The sequence below is a fragment of the Xyrauchen texanus genome, chromosome 10 (genome assembly GCF_025860055.1).
Source record: "Xyrauchen texanus isolate HMW12.3.18 chromosome 10, RBS_HiC_50CHRs, whole genome shotgun sequence".
NCBI lineage: Eukaryota > Metazoa > Chordata > Actinopteri > Cypriniformes > Catostomidae > Xyrauchen > Xyrauchen texanus.
Window position 1 is genome coordinate 5,244,184 of NC_068285.1, and position 14,524 is coordinate 5,258,707.

The 14,524-nt window shown below is 47.2% G+C and overlaps 2 protein-coding genes across 3 annotated transcripts in view; both read right to left on the reverse strand.

Moving 5' to 3' along the window:
• LOC127650407 (ectonucleotide pyrophosphatase/phosphodiesterase family member 3) overlaps nt 1-2,811 on the reverse strand; it is a 42,649-nt gene extending 39,838 nt beyond the window's left edge. For both annotated transcript variants that reach the window (XM_052135835.1, XM_052135834.1), the window contains exon 1: nt 2,690-2,811. In XM_052135835.1, the coding sequence (XP_051991795.1) occupies nt 2,690-2,734 (45 nt within the window). In that variant the 5' untranslated portion in view covers nt 2,735-2,811. The remainder of the gene's footprint in view (nt 1-2,689) is intronic.
• A 1,803-nt stretch (nt 2,812-4,614) lies between these two features.
• Nucleotides 4,615-14,524, reverse strand: part of LOC127650409 (ectonucleotide pyrophosphatase/phosphodiesterase family member 2) — a 29,472-nt gene continuing 19,562 nt past the window's right edge. Inside the window, exons 22-25 of the mRNA XM_052135838.1 lie at nt 12,839-12,916; nt 9,254-9,386; nt 8,847-9,000; nt 4,615-5,243 (exon numbers count right to left, since the gene is read on the reverse strand). Of these exons, the coding sequence (XP_051991798.1) occupies nt 5,073-5,243; nt 8,847-9,000; nt 9,254-9,386; nt 12,839-12,916 (536 nt within the window). The 3' untranslated portion in view covers nt 4,615-5,072. The remainder of the gene's footprint in view (nt 5,244-8,846; nt 9,001-9,253; nt 9,387-12,838; nt 12,917-14,524) is intronic.

Below are 14,524 nucleotides of genomic sequence, written 5' to 3' on the forward strand. Positions count from 1 at the left end.
TTTACATTTACATTTATGCATTTGGCAGACGCTTTTATCCAAAGTGACTTACAGTGCACTTATTACAGGGACAATCCCCCCGGAACAACCTGGAGTTAAGTGTCTTACTCAAGGACACAATTGTGGTGACTGTGGGGCTCGAACCAGCGTCCTTCTGATTACCAGTTATGTGCTTTAGTCCACTACACCACCACCACTCCAAGGATGCTCCCTTGCTCCCTATTTAGTCAGTCCCACCAGGATTTCACGGCCCAAAATGGCATTTCTAAAATTCTCTTTGCAAATGTTTTGGATTGTTTTGCAGTGAAAACTCACAAATCATCATTCTACACCTCTGTAAGTGTGTTTATTACATTGTAAATGCAATTACATGCAAATACTTGTGCACAATAACTGAATATACAGTCAGCAAGCAAAAATACCATAGGCCTACATTTAGGTTTTGGAAGACCTTTAATTATAACGTTTCTGCCTCAGACAATGCAAGAATGGGCATGCAATTAATCTGTAAACTAAAAACACAAATGAGGATTCAAAAATTCGGCCTGTTGCAATTATTACATTGTCTGATATTTAAATCTGGTATATGGCCTTATACAAACAAATACAATTAGAGTTAATATATTTGAGCATTTATGTATTATGTGTTTCAAAAAATATGCTACATCGTGTCAGGTGAAGCCATGCGAACGGCGTGCTCTGCGCACTTTGCTAGTTTTAGTACCTTTAGGACATAAACCGGTGAGATTTGATGCTCTCTGTTCCATAATTGTTCTAGAGGACAATAAAAGCTGATGCCCCGAGCAGGCCGCAAGCCTGGGAGTCGATTTAGTCAGAGAGGTGCGTGAAATGTGCCGAGAGATGCTGAATATGTCGGCAAGGCTGACGGTGGTCGTGACTGCCTTGGAGGATCTTGTGTGATACCTCGATCGACCACTGATCAAAGTTCACTGATGTGGTTATAAGAGTGGTGGATGTCAAGAAACGGATCGATTACTTGGAGCCATCGTGTCTGGGAGAAGTTGGAGGACATGGAGACAGTCCATTTATGACAGTCCAGTGTGAGATAATAAGATTAATAAAGTGCAGTGCTGATGTATATTGATCATGAGAGATCAAGAGATCAAAAGTATAGGGGGTCTGGGTATCTCAGCGAGTATAACACCTGGAGTCGTGAGTTTGAATCCAGAACGTGCTGAGTGACGCCATTTGATGGCATCGGCCTCCACATGTCTCCATGGTAACACGCTCAAGGTGTCATGTGATAAGATGCGCGGATTCATGGTTTCAGACCCAGAGGCAGCTGAGGTTCGTCCTCCACCACCCGCAAGTCACTACACCACAACGAGGACAAAATTGGGAATTGTATACTCCAACCCCCCAAAGTCTGATTGCTTGGGGTTGAAGCTGTCATGTAGTCGGCTGGTGCGGGTCCTGATGCTGCGATACCGCCTGCCTGATGGTAGCAGTGAGTACAGACCATGACTCGGGTGTCTGGAGTCTCTGATGATCCTCCAAGCTTTTTTCACACACCGCCTGGTATATATGTCCTGGAGGGAGGGAAGCTCACCTCCGATGATGTTTCTGGCAGTTCGCACCACCCTTTGCAGGGCTTTGCAGTTGTGGGCGGTGCTATTGCCGTACCAGGTGGTGATGCAGCCAGTCAGGATGCTCTCTACAGTGCTGGTGTAGAACCGTGTGAGGATGTGGTGGTTCATTCCAAACTTCCTCAGCCGTCTCAGGAAGAAGAGGCGCTGGTGAGCCTTCTTCACAACGGCCTCAGTGTGGACGGACCATGTGAGTTCCTCAGTAATGTGGACACCAAGGAACTTGAAGCTGCTGACTCTCTCCACCGGTGCTCCATTGATGGTGATGGGGCTGTGTTCTCCGTCTTTCTTCCTGAAGTCCACAACAAGCTCCTTGGTTTTACTGACGTTGAGGGAGAGTATCAGATGAAACTAGAGACTCTTTGGACTCAAATAGGTTTTAATGTGAAAACTAAAAATGTTGTTGCCGTTTCTCCGAAAAACAAACTCGCCTGAGATTGGCACCATGTTGTTTTGTCACATGACTCGGTGCGCTGAATGTTTAACCCTTTAATGACAGCCTCAGTCTCTTCTATACATGAGGATATATATATATATAGAGAGAGAGAGAGAGGCTACTGTATATTTTTTTGTCAGATATTTGATTCTTGGTGGATGTATATTCAATCCCATGAGAGTTGCTTTCAAATGACAGTAGAAGTTCCAGTAGGAACACAATCTTTATGAGTTGAGATACACAATAACAAGAGGCTGAATAACATAAACCTGTGAGATGTTTCAGTGAATGAGTGTTTTCTCTCGGAGACTGAACCGCAGAAACACACTCAACTCTGTTAAATATGAACTGATGAAGACTGAAGTTCACTCAACTTTATGCCTCTTGTTATGAAATCCTGATGCAATCTTGAAGGAATTTCTGAGAAGAAATCTTGTGAAAATATAAACTGAAATAAACGGAAATTCTGGAGAAAGTCAGGAATTTTAGGGGGGACATAGGAAGTTCAGTTTGAAGCATGAATCTGATTTGATTCTTGATTGATTTCAGTTTGATCCTGTGGAACAGAAATCACTTCAGCAACTATGAATCATTTCATTCTCCTTGTCAAACTGTATTTCTCTGATAAAACATTCACTGAACTCACCAGCAGAACGTTCTTCTTCAGCAGAACGTCCTTCCTGAAGTCCATCTTGGTGTTCAGAGCAAAACGACACTCAAGACACTTTCAGACACTTCTGCAGGTGTGTGTGAACTCTGCACTGTGTGTGTGTGGGTGTGTGTGGGTTTGGTCATAAAAACTACATTATATATAATTATACAAATCTTTAAAGTAGTTTTAGATTCAGTATATCATATCACACCACCAACAATTTATGTAAAACCTTATATATATCAAATACACTTCTATTAAAATATTGTGGTTACTTTTGTATTTGTATTATTTGTGCAGGTAAACAGTAAAACAAACATGAGAGAGAATGTGCTATCAGAGTTCATGTCATACCAGTCCACTATTATGATCCGAAATACACTGCAAAACACTTTAATCTCCAGATCATTATCAGACTGATTATCTGACTTTTATTTCACTAATTAAAAGGGTCAGAGACTGAAACACACACACACACACTCGCACACATACACTCACACACACACACACACAAACACTCACTCGCACACACACTAGCATGCACACACACACACACACACACACTCGCACACATACACTCACACAGACACACACACTCGCACACACACACACACACACACACTCGCACACATACACTCACACAGACACACACACTCGCACACACACACACACTCGCACACACACTCACACACACACACTCACACACACACTCGCACACATACACATACACTCACACAGACACACACATGGTGACGTCACCACAACGCTTGTGCCAGGCTATGTGCACCTTGAGGCCACGTGAAGTGTCGAAAGCCCGCTGGCAGGAGGTCACGGGGCAGACCCAGATGTCACGGTTCGACTGACTGAGACGACTGGCTGATGGACCACCTGTGCTCAGGGCAGGTGCTTAGTTTTGGTGGGGCTGATGAAGGTCCTTAATGATCGTGAGCAGTGGGTCTGGGACTCCGAAAGCACGAAGAACAACCCAGAGCTACTGATGGTATCATAGGCCTTGACCAGGTCAATAAAGCAGAGATGTAGGTCTTGCTGGAATTCCCTACACCTCTGCTGTAGCAGACGGACAGAGAATATGGCATCTGTGCAAGACCGCCCCTTCCTGAAACCACACTGGGGCTCCGCAAGCCTCTCCTCAGCATGCCTTTGTTTGATGATGAAATTCTCACTTGCAACTTTCATCAGCCAGCCTAGACCAGGCCACTATGGGTTTGAAAGGGATCAGAGTTTACACCCACCACCGGAGAGGACATGGGCCCGCAGCCGCGTTCCATCACTATGTAGTCCAGCAGATGTTCTTGCTTGGTCCCGGCATGCATCCATGATGTTGTGTGATGTGCCGATGCTGGAACAGTGTGTTGGTAATTTCAAGCCCATGGGCTGCACAAAAATCTTGCAGCCTCCTGCCGTTGTTATTGAGCTGATCGGGCCCATGTCTTCCAATCACTCATGACGCCAGCATCATGACCAACTCGGACATTGACTTAATATTAAGCACAAGCTTAAGAAGTTCTTTACATCGTAGTTTTGTGGTAGTTAATTCCAGAGCCCCATTTGGCCGCTGTGGTGGTTACAAACACCATGAGGAGGAAAAAACAATCGGAATTGGACCTCCTCCAGTTGCCCATCCGGCTCCACATGGAGGTGGGGTTGTTTGCCAAACACACACACACACACACACACACATACATACACACACACACACACACACACATACTCTCACACACACACACACACACACACACACACACATACTCTCACACACACACACACACACACACACACACACACATACTCTCACACACACACACACACACACACACGCACAAAAACATACTCACACACACATACTCTCACACACACACACACACACACACACACACACACACAGCACAAAAACATACTCACACACTCAGGTTTTTATTGACAGTACATTAATTTATTGCTGTAATGATATTGTTAAAAACATCCTTTATTAAAAGCGAACATCACTCACTCATGTCATAATCATGAGTCACATGACCATCTGCAGACAATGGGAGGCAGAGAATCACTGATGATGTCACAATCATTAAACAGAGACTAATTCACATCATCATCATCATCATTACAAGTGTTTTCACATATATTCACAAACACACACACACACACACACACACACACACAGACAAATACACACACACACACACACACACACACAGCATGTTTCTGGTTACTGTATGTTTTATAACGGTTGTGTGACTGTCGTCGTGAGTTTGTTGTTGTTATACAGTTTCATCATTATTAGTTTGAAGGTGAATAATAAATAAAACTATACAGAGAAGCGTCCGGTTTATGGCAGTTATGAAATGCTTGCGGCGCATTACACGTCCTCCTCGAAGGTGTGCATGTGTGTTTTGAGTGCGAGCACGCGTGTGTAGGGCAGCACGGTGGAGCGGTAGAAGTCCAAACCCGTCAGGATCTCCACATCTCGCACACGTGCCGTGTGTAACTGCAGCAGCTGCTCCGCCCAACGAGACTCATCCTCCGAATTCTAAGGGGAAACAACAGGGTCAAAGGTCACTGCTGAGTTAAGCGTGTTTATTTCAGTGTCAGATGAGGTCATCTGGACAGAGGGGGAGAATCAATTATGAGTGTTCCACAAGTTGAACAGATTGTCTGGCTCTGTTTCACTCCTGAATTTCCCAAATGATGTGAATTCTGGGGATTTTCTGTTTCGTCACATATCACAGGAGTGTGATATTAATATTATCAATCACAAACCAGCATCACTGCTTTAAAGGAATAGTTCACACAAAAATGATCATTCTCTCGTCATTCACCAAAACTACATGAGTACTTTTCCGCAGATGCGATTGCTTAGCCACGGTCCGTTTGAATATGTGTCACGTGCGCTCGTGTTAGCGTTGCGGTAATAAACCTCAGTCCTCAAGGGGGCGATAGAGTTTATTTTGCACATCTGTGCAAATCTTACTTGCTCAAACTGTAGAAGTATATATATATTTTGGGTGAACTATCCCTTTAACATCATGCTATCTTCAAAGTATTTATGTGTGTGTGTGTGTGTGTGTGTGTGTGTGTGTGTGTGTGTGTGTGTGTGTTGTGGTTTCTCTGAGCGGTGTTTGTTCTGAAGGGATTGTGATTTATTTCACAACAGCTCCATCTGCTGGTCAGAGATCACAAGTGAAGAAGTCCTAAAAGAACAGTTCACCTAACCCTTTACTCAAACATCCCAGATGAGTGTGACTTTCTTTCTTCAGCAGAACACAAATGAAGATGTTTAGAAGAATATTTAAGCTCTGTAGGTCCATACAATGCAAGTGAATGGTGAGCAGAACTTTGAAGCTCCAAAAAGCACATAAAGGCAGCATAAAAGTAATCCATGTGGGATAAATATGACACTGTTTCTAAATCACACCTATCATATCATATCTTCGGAAGTGATACAACAGGCGCGGGTTTAGTCCGCGTCTTCAGAAGTGATACGACAGGCGCGGGTTTAGTCCGCGTCTTCAGAAGAGATACGACAGGCGCGGGTTTAGTCCGCGTCTTCGGAAGAGATACGACAGGCGCGGGTTTAGTCCACGTCTTAGGAAGAGATATGACAGGTGCGGGTTTAGTCCACGTCTTCAGAAGTGATACGACAGGCGCGGGTTTAGTCCACGTCTTCGGAAGTGATACGACAGGCGCGGGTTTAGTCCAGGTCTTCGGAAGTGATACGACAGGCGCGGGTTTAGTCCGCGTCTTTAGAAGAGATACGACAGGCGCGGGTTTAGTCCAGGTCTTCGGAAGTGATACGACAGGCGCGGGTTTAGTCCAGGTCTTCAGAAGAGATACGACAGGCGCGGGTTTAGTCCACGTCTTCAGAAGAGATACGACAGGCGCGGGTTTAGTCCACGTCTTCGGAAGAGATACGACAGGCGCGGGTTTAGTCCAGGTCTTCGGAAGAGATACGACAGGCGCGGGTCTAGTCCACGTCTTCAGAAGAGATACGACAGGCGCGGGTTTAGTCCACGTCTTCAGAAGAGATACGACAGGCGCGGGTTTAGTCCACGTCTTCAGAAGAGATACGACAGGCGCGGGTTTAGTCCACGTCTTCGGAAGAGATACGACAGGCGCGGGTTTAGTCCAGGTCTTCGGAAGAGATACGACAGGAGCGGGTTTAGTCCAGGTCTTCGGAAGTGATACGACAGGCACGGGTTTAGTCCGTGTCTTCAGAAAAGATACGACAGGCGCGGGTTTAGTCCACGTCTTCAGAAGAGATACGACAGGCGCGGGTTTAGTCCACGTCTTCGGAAGAGATACGACAGGCGCGGGTTTAGTCCACGTCTTCAGAAGAGATACGACAGGCGCGGGTTTAGTCCACGTCTTCGGAAGAGATACGACAGGCGCGGGTTTAGTCCACGTCTTCAGAAGAGATACGACAGGCGCGGGTTTAGTCCACGTCTTCGGAAGAGATACGACAGCCGCGGGTTTAGTCCACATCTTAGGAAGAGATACGACAGCTGCGGGTTTAGTCCACATCTTAGGAAGAGATACGACAGCTGCGGGTTTAGTCCACATCTTAGGAAGAGCTACGACAGGCGCGGGTTTAGTCCACATCTTAGGAAGAGATACGACAGCTGCGGGTTTAGTCCACATCTTAGGAAGAGATACGACAGCTGCGGGTTTAGTCCACGTCTTCAGAAGAGATACGACAGGTGCGGGTTTAGTCCACATCTTAGGAAGAGATACGACAGCTGCGGGTTTAGTCCACATCTTAGGAAGAGATACGACAGCTGCGGGTTTAGTCCACATCTTAGGAAGAGCTACGACAGGCGCGGGTTTAGTCCACATCTTAGGAAGAGATACGACAGCTGCGGGTTTAGTCCACATCTTAGGAAGAGATACGACAGGCGCGGGTTTAGTCCACGTCTTCGGAAGAGATACGACAGCTGCGGGTTTAGTCCACATCTTAGGAAGAGATACGACAGGCGCGGGTTTAGTCCACGTCTTCGGAAGAGCTAAGACAGGCGCGGGTTTAGTCCACATCTTAGGAAGAGATACGACAGCTGCGGGTTTAGTCCACATCTTAGGAAGAGATACGACAGGCGCGGGTTTAGTCCACGTCTTCGGAAGAGATACGACAGCTGCGGGTTTAGTCCATGTCTTCAGAAGAGATACGACAGGCGCGGGTTTAGTCCACGTCTTCAGAAGAGATACGACAGGCGCGGGTTTAGTCCACATCTTAGGAAGAGATACGACAGGCGCGGGTTTAGTCCACGTCTTCGGAAGAGATACGACAGGCGCGGGTTTAGTCCACGTCTTCTGAAGAGATACGACAGCTGCGGGTTTAGTCCACGTCTTCAGAAGAGATACGACAGGCGCGGGTTTAGTCCACGTCTTCTGAAGAGATACGACAGGCGCGAGTTTAGTCCGCGTTTTCAGAAGAGATATGACAGGCGCGAGTTTAGTCCGCGTTTTCAGAAGGGATACGACAGGCGCGGGTTTAGTCCACGTCTTCGGAAGAGATACGACAGAAACTAACATTCTACTTTTATATTTGGTAGATAATCACTTAAATATTGATCTGTTTCTCACTCACACCTATCATATCATTTCAGAAGACATGGATTAAACCACTGGAGTCTTATTAATTACTTTCATGCTACATTTATGTGCTTTTTGGAGCTTCAAAGTTCTGCTCACCATTCACTTGCATTGTATGGACCTACAGAGCTGAAATATTCTTCTAAACATCTTCATTTGTGTTCTGCTGAAGAAATTAATTCAGTGTGTGAGTGAGAGAGTGAGTGAGTGCGTGCGTGTGTGTGAGTGAGTGAGTGTGTGTGTGAGTGAGTGTGTGTGCATGTGTGTGAGTGAGTGAGTGAGTGAGTGTTTGTGAGTGAGTGAGTGAGTGAGTGAGTGTGTGTGTGTGTGTGTGTGTGTGAGTGAGTGTGTGTGCATGTGTGTGAGTGAGTGTGAGTGAGTGAGTGAGTGAGTGAGTGTGTGTGTGTGTGTGTGTGTGTGTGTGAGTGAGTGAGTGAGTGAGTGTGTGTGCATGTGTGTGAGTGAGTGAGTGAGTGTGTGTGAGTGAGTGAGTTGAGTTTGTGCGCATGTGTGTGAGTGAGTGAGTGAGTGTGTGAGTGAGACTCACATTACAGCTCTCAGTGTTATCTGGTCGGTGTGGCAGTATGAAGCAGGTGACTCTCAGATCCGTCTCACACTCCTCCAGTGTCTCGTTTACTCCTGCACAGCTCGTTATAATGCTGTAGAAATGAGTGGGAATGTACACAGACCCCTCTGCGTGCCTATAACACACACACACACACACACACACACACACACACACACACACACACACACACACACACACACACACAAAGTATCACTGACGAGATCAAAGGAAAACTTCCAGATACAAACGTGTATGTCTGTTCACTGTGTTCATGATGAACTACACTGTGGTTACCTTTGACCATACAGGGATTAAAGAACTCTGTGTGTGTGTGTGTGTGTGTGTGTGTGTGTGTGTGTGTGTGTGCATGTCTGTGTGTTTCTCACTCTTTGATTTTCTCTTCAGTGTCTCTCAGTCCGTCGTGATTGTAATCAAATATCGGCCCCACGATCACATTCACTCCATTATTCTGTAGACTGTATCGGCGGAGAACTTCTCTCTGTAGATAACTCCACACCCCTACCCTCACACACACACACACACACACACACACACACACACACACACACACACTGCATTAGTGCTGATCCCTCCAGCAAATCAAATGTTGTGTATTTTTACACATTAACACTGAACGTGAGGTAATCCGATCACTTCTCTCTGTTTTTGCTAATAGATATGCAAATCTGTTATGCATAATTAACAGTCTACTTACCGTCTGTTTGCATTAGTTTGCATAAAGTCAGAGATGATATTATCCTTTATTTATATTGCCTCAATAATTAGAATAACAACAGCTGCATCGGAGAGCGCGGTGTCTGACGCTGATGACTCCCCTGGGCTGCTGCCTTCGGGCCTGCACGCCCAGGCAAGGCTGACACGCAGTCTCTCGAGCGCCGAATATGCCTCTGATCTATGAAAACAGGCCAATGGGAATTAGGCAGACACTATTTGCATACCCCGCCCCCAGACAAAATTTTCTTCACGCTTCAACAGTGCAAAACTTAAGAGTTAAAAGAGTAATTTCCTCTAAAAGAGCAAAACACAGCGGCGTTGAACGTCCTTTTCAGGACGTGTCTTTATAAAGATGCCCTTCCGCCCCTGCGTAGTTCCTGGATGTAGAAGAGTGCTCTCCGCTTCAGACGGCCACAGGCGTTGTCTCGTGTGTCTGGGTTGCGATCACACCGAGGCAGCGTTTGTGGATGGTTCATGTTCTCACTGCGAGAACGTTGCGGTCGCTGCTCGCTTTCAACCGAAAGCACGCCACTCCAGCCGCCCCCCGCATTGCTCCTTCTTCCCACGGGATTGAGGACGGTGCGGCTGGCTATGGAGGTGATCTGGGGACGGCAGCGGGTGCAGCTCCGCTGGGTACGGACCACCCGCCCCCCCCGGTACAATTGTTGACTCCTGTCCGTGCTCGAGGCAATAGCGGCTCGCCTTACACCCAGCCTCCCTATCCTCTAGATCTCGAGGTGGATGAGCTCGCCGCTGCATCGGAGAGCGCGGTGTCTGACGCTGATGACTCCCCTGGGCTGCTGCCTTCGGGCCTGCACGCCCAGGCAAGGCTGACATGCAGATGTCCGTTATGCTTGTCTGGGCCACCGCCAGAGTGGGGCTGGACTGGAACCCTCTGTCCTCCCCACAGTCATCGCGGTTGGATGACTGGTTCCTGGGGGCTCCACGCCGCTCACCACCCCTGGTGGTGCATGATGAGCTGATGTCTGCATGGAGGGCAGCCCTCTCCACAAGTCACAAAGCCACTCACTCATCCGCTCTCGCTACCCTCGATGGTGGAGCGGCCCACAGGTACACGGCGATTCCTAAGGTGGATAGGGCTGTTGCGCTCCACCTGTGTCCCGAAAACCCTACCACCTGGCGGGGTCGCCCTGTACTCCCCTCCAAGGCCTGTAGGACAACCTGTGTCCGGCGTCTAGATTGGTTCGCAGCGGTAGACCTGAAGGATGCGTACTTTCACGTCTCAATTCTGCCTCGACACCGACCCTTCCTACAGTTCGGGTTCGACGGCCAGGCATATCATTACAAAGTCCTCCCCTTCGGCATGTCTCTGTCCCCTCGCGTCTTCACGAAGGTCGCAGAGGCAGCTATTGCCCCGCTCAGAGAAGCCGACATCTGCATACTCAATTACCTCGATGACTGGCCCACTCATACTGTCCCACTCCCGAGAGTTACTATGCACTCACAGAGACCAGGTGCTCAGGCACCTCAGCCGCTTTGGGCTTCAGGTCAACCGAGAAAAGAGCAAGCTCACCCCGGTTCAGAGCATCTCTTTCCTCGGTATGGAGTTAGACTCAGTCTCAATGTTAGCACGTCTCTCCAACGAGCGTGCACAGTCAGTGCTCGACTGCCTCGCCACCTTCAGGCCAGGTCCCTTTAAAACTTATCCAGAGGCTCCTGGGGCATATGGCATCCTCCGCGGCGGTCGCGCCGATGGGGTTGATGTATATGAGACCGATTCAGCACTGGTTTCAGACTCAAGTCCCGAGATGAGCATGGTGCCATGGCATGCACCGTGTAACAATCACCCCCCCCTGCCATCAAACATTCAAACCCTGGACAGACCTCTGCTTTTTACGGGCAGGAGTGCCTCTGCAGCAGGTGTCTCGATGTGTCGTCGTCACGACCGAAACCTCCAGATCGGGTTGGGGCGCCGTGTGCCGTGTGCCATTGATAAGGTGCCCCGCTGTGCTGGCACATCAATTGCCTAGAGTTACTGACTGTTTTCTTTGCCCTGCGGAAGTTTCTCCCATTAGTTCAAGACAAATGTGTCCTAATTAGGCCAGACAGCACCACCATGGTAGCGTACATAAATCGCCAAAGCAGCGTATGCTCCCGCCACATGTCGCGACTCGCCCGTTGTTTCCTCCTTTGGAGCCAGCCGCGACTCAAGTTGCTGCGCGCCACTCACATCCCCGGCGACCTCAATGTGATAGCGGACACGCTGTCATGACAACGCTGGCCCGGTGGAGAGTGGAGGCTTCACCCCCAGTCGGTCCAGCTGATTTGGGAACGATTCGGCGAGGCCCAGGTAGACCTGTTTGCCTCCCGAGAGACCTTCCACTGCCCGCTCTGGTATGGCACACAGCTGGCCCTCGGGGCTGCGCTAGTACGAATTTCCCCCAGTGAGCCTTCAAGCACAGGTGCTGCGCAAGGTCAGCTAGGACGAGGAACATGTCGCCCTAGTGGCTCCTTAAATATACCTGCCCGCTCTTGTGTCAGCAGTACACGTACACGGCTCAGTGCATGGCGTGATTTGAATTGGACCCCTAGTGTCACTTCTTCGACACAACGTCGAAGTGAGCGATAGACGGGGAACGTCTAGGTTACGGATGTAACCTCCATTCCCTGATGGAGGGAAAGAGACGTTGTGTCCTCCCGGCCACGTCGCTGAGCCGAGCGATTGTAGTGTCCGGACCATTTCCGGCTCCTCAGAAAATTCCTGAATGAACTCGACGTATTTGCCTGCTTTTATACGCGTATGTCTGGGGGCGGGGTATGCAAATACTGTCTGCCTAATTCCCATTGGCCTAATTTCATAGATCAGAGGCATATTCTGCGCTCAAGAGACCCCTAGTGTCACTTCTTCGACATAAAGTCTCGTTCCCTCCATCAGGGAACAGAGGTTACATCCGTATCCTAGACGATATTTTTCTTTTTGATTATGAACCAATCCTCCCTATACTCTGTAATAAAGACACACTTCTCACAGTTGTGCATTATTCTGTTCTACACAATTCTGTTGCATCCCCGTTATTTCTGAAACCTCATTTTTATTGTTTAAGTTTAATTGTAGGTTTAAACTCAAAGTATACGTGGCTAAACATATCTTCCATTGAACCCATATGAGCCGGGTGTCACCACGTACATGTATGCTATTTATTCTATTATTGTTTACAGCATATTCAGTTATTCCTGCAGTAATTCAGTCAATAATGCTGTTGTGTTGTACTCACGTTTAAAGGCGGGATACATGGGCACGGTGTTTGTTATGAGTGACGCATCATATCTGGATTCAGCAGATACAGAGAAATCTGCACAGAGAGACAACGTTCATTCAACATTAATCAAACGTGTGTGAGGATTGACCAAACGGCTTCATTAAGGGAACAAATGTGTGAGTTCAATAAGAATGAATGTCAAATAAGATCTGAGGGGAAAATCACTTGAAGAGACTTTCAGGTTTTTTCTAGAACATAAATGACACAGTCAGACCTCAATCAGTGTCTTTTTAAAAATGCATGTTGCTAACCCGTCGCTAAACAAGGACTACAACTGTCTTTCACACACACTTTGTTAGTATTTGGTAGCATTGACTTTAAATTGTTTAACTTGGGTCAAATGTTTTGGGGATCCTTCCACGAGCTTCTCACAATAAGTTGCTGGAATTTTGTCCCGTCCCTCCAGACAGAACTGTTGTAACTGAGTCCAGTTTGTAGACTTCCTTGCCCACACACTTTTCCAGTTCAGATCAGTTTGAGGTCAGGACTTTGTGATGCCGCTCCAATATCTTGACTTTGTTGCCCTTAAGCCATTTAACCACAACTCTGGAGGTGTGCTTGGGGTCATTGTCCATTTGGAAGACCCATTTGTGTCCGAGCTTTAACTTCCTGTCTGATGTCTTGAGATGTTGCTTCAATATATCCACATAATGTTCCGTCCTCATGATGTCATCATCTATTTAGTGAAGTGCACCCGTCCCTCCTGCAGCACCCCCACAACATGATGCTGCACCCCCATGCTTCACGGTTGGGATGCTGTTCTTCATCCTTTTCCCTCCAAACATAACGATGGTCATTATGGCCAAACAGGTCAATAGTGTTTCATCAGACCAGAGGACATTTCTCCTAAAGTCAGATCTTTGTCCCCATGTGCACTTGCAAACTGTAGTCTGGCTTTATTATGGTGGTTTTGGAGCAGCGGCTTCTTCCTTGCTGAGCCTTTCAGGTGATGTCCATATAGGACTGGTTTTGCTGTGGATCTAGATACTCGTCCACCTGTTTCCTCCAGCATCTTCACAAGGTCCTTTGCTGTTGTTCTGGGATTGATTTGCACTTTTCACACAAACTACGTTCATCTCTAGGAGACAGAATGCGTCTCCTTCCTGAGCGGTGTGATGCCTGTGTGGTCACATGGTGTTTATACTTGTGTACTATTGTTTGTTCACTTGTGGAGGTCCACAATAGTTTTCTGAGGTCTTGTCTGATTTCTTTTGATTTTCTCATGATGTCAAGCAAAGACACTGAAGATTGAAGGTCTTAACATCCACAGGTACACCTCCAATTCAGTACACCTCCTATCAGAAGCTAATTGGCTAATTGTCTAAAGGCGTGACATCATGTTCTGGAATTTTCCAAGCTGCTTAAAGTCACAGTTAACTTAGTGTATGTAAACTTCTGACCCACTGGAATTGTGATTATAGTCAATTAAAAGTGAAACAATCGGTCTGTAAACAAATGATGGAAAGATGACTCGTGTCATGCACAAAGTAGATGTTCTAAATGACTTGCCAAAACTATAGTTTGCTAATATAAAATCTGTGGAGTGGTTAAAAATGTGTTTTAATGAGTGAAAAGTTGAGTTAGAATTCATCCATAAAAGTCAATAATGCACTGCCACCATGACATAAACCATTGTGTGTG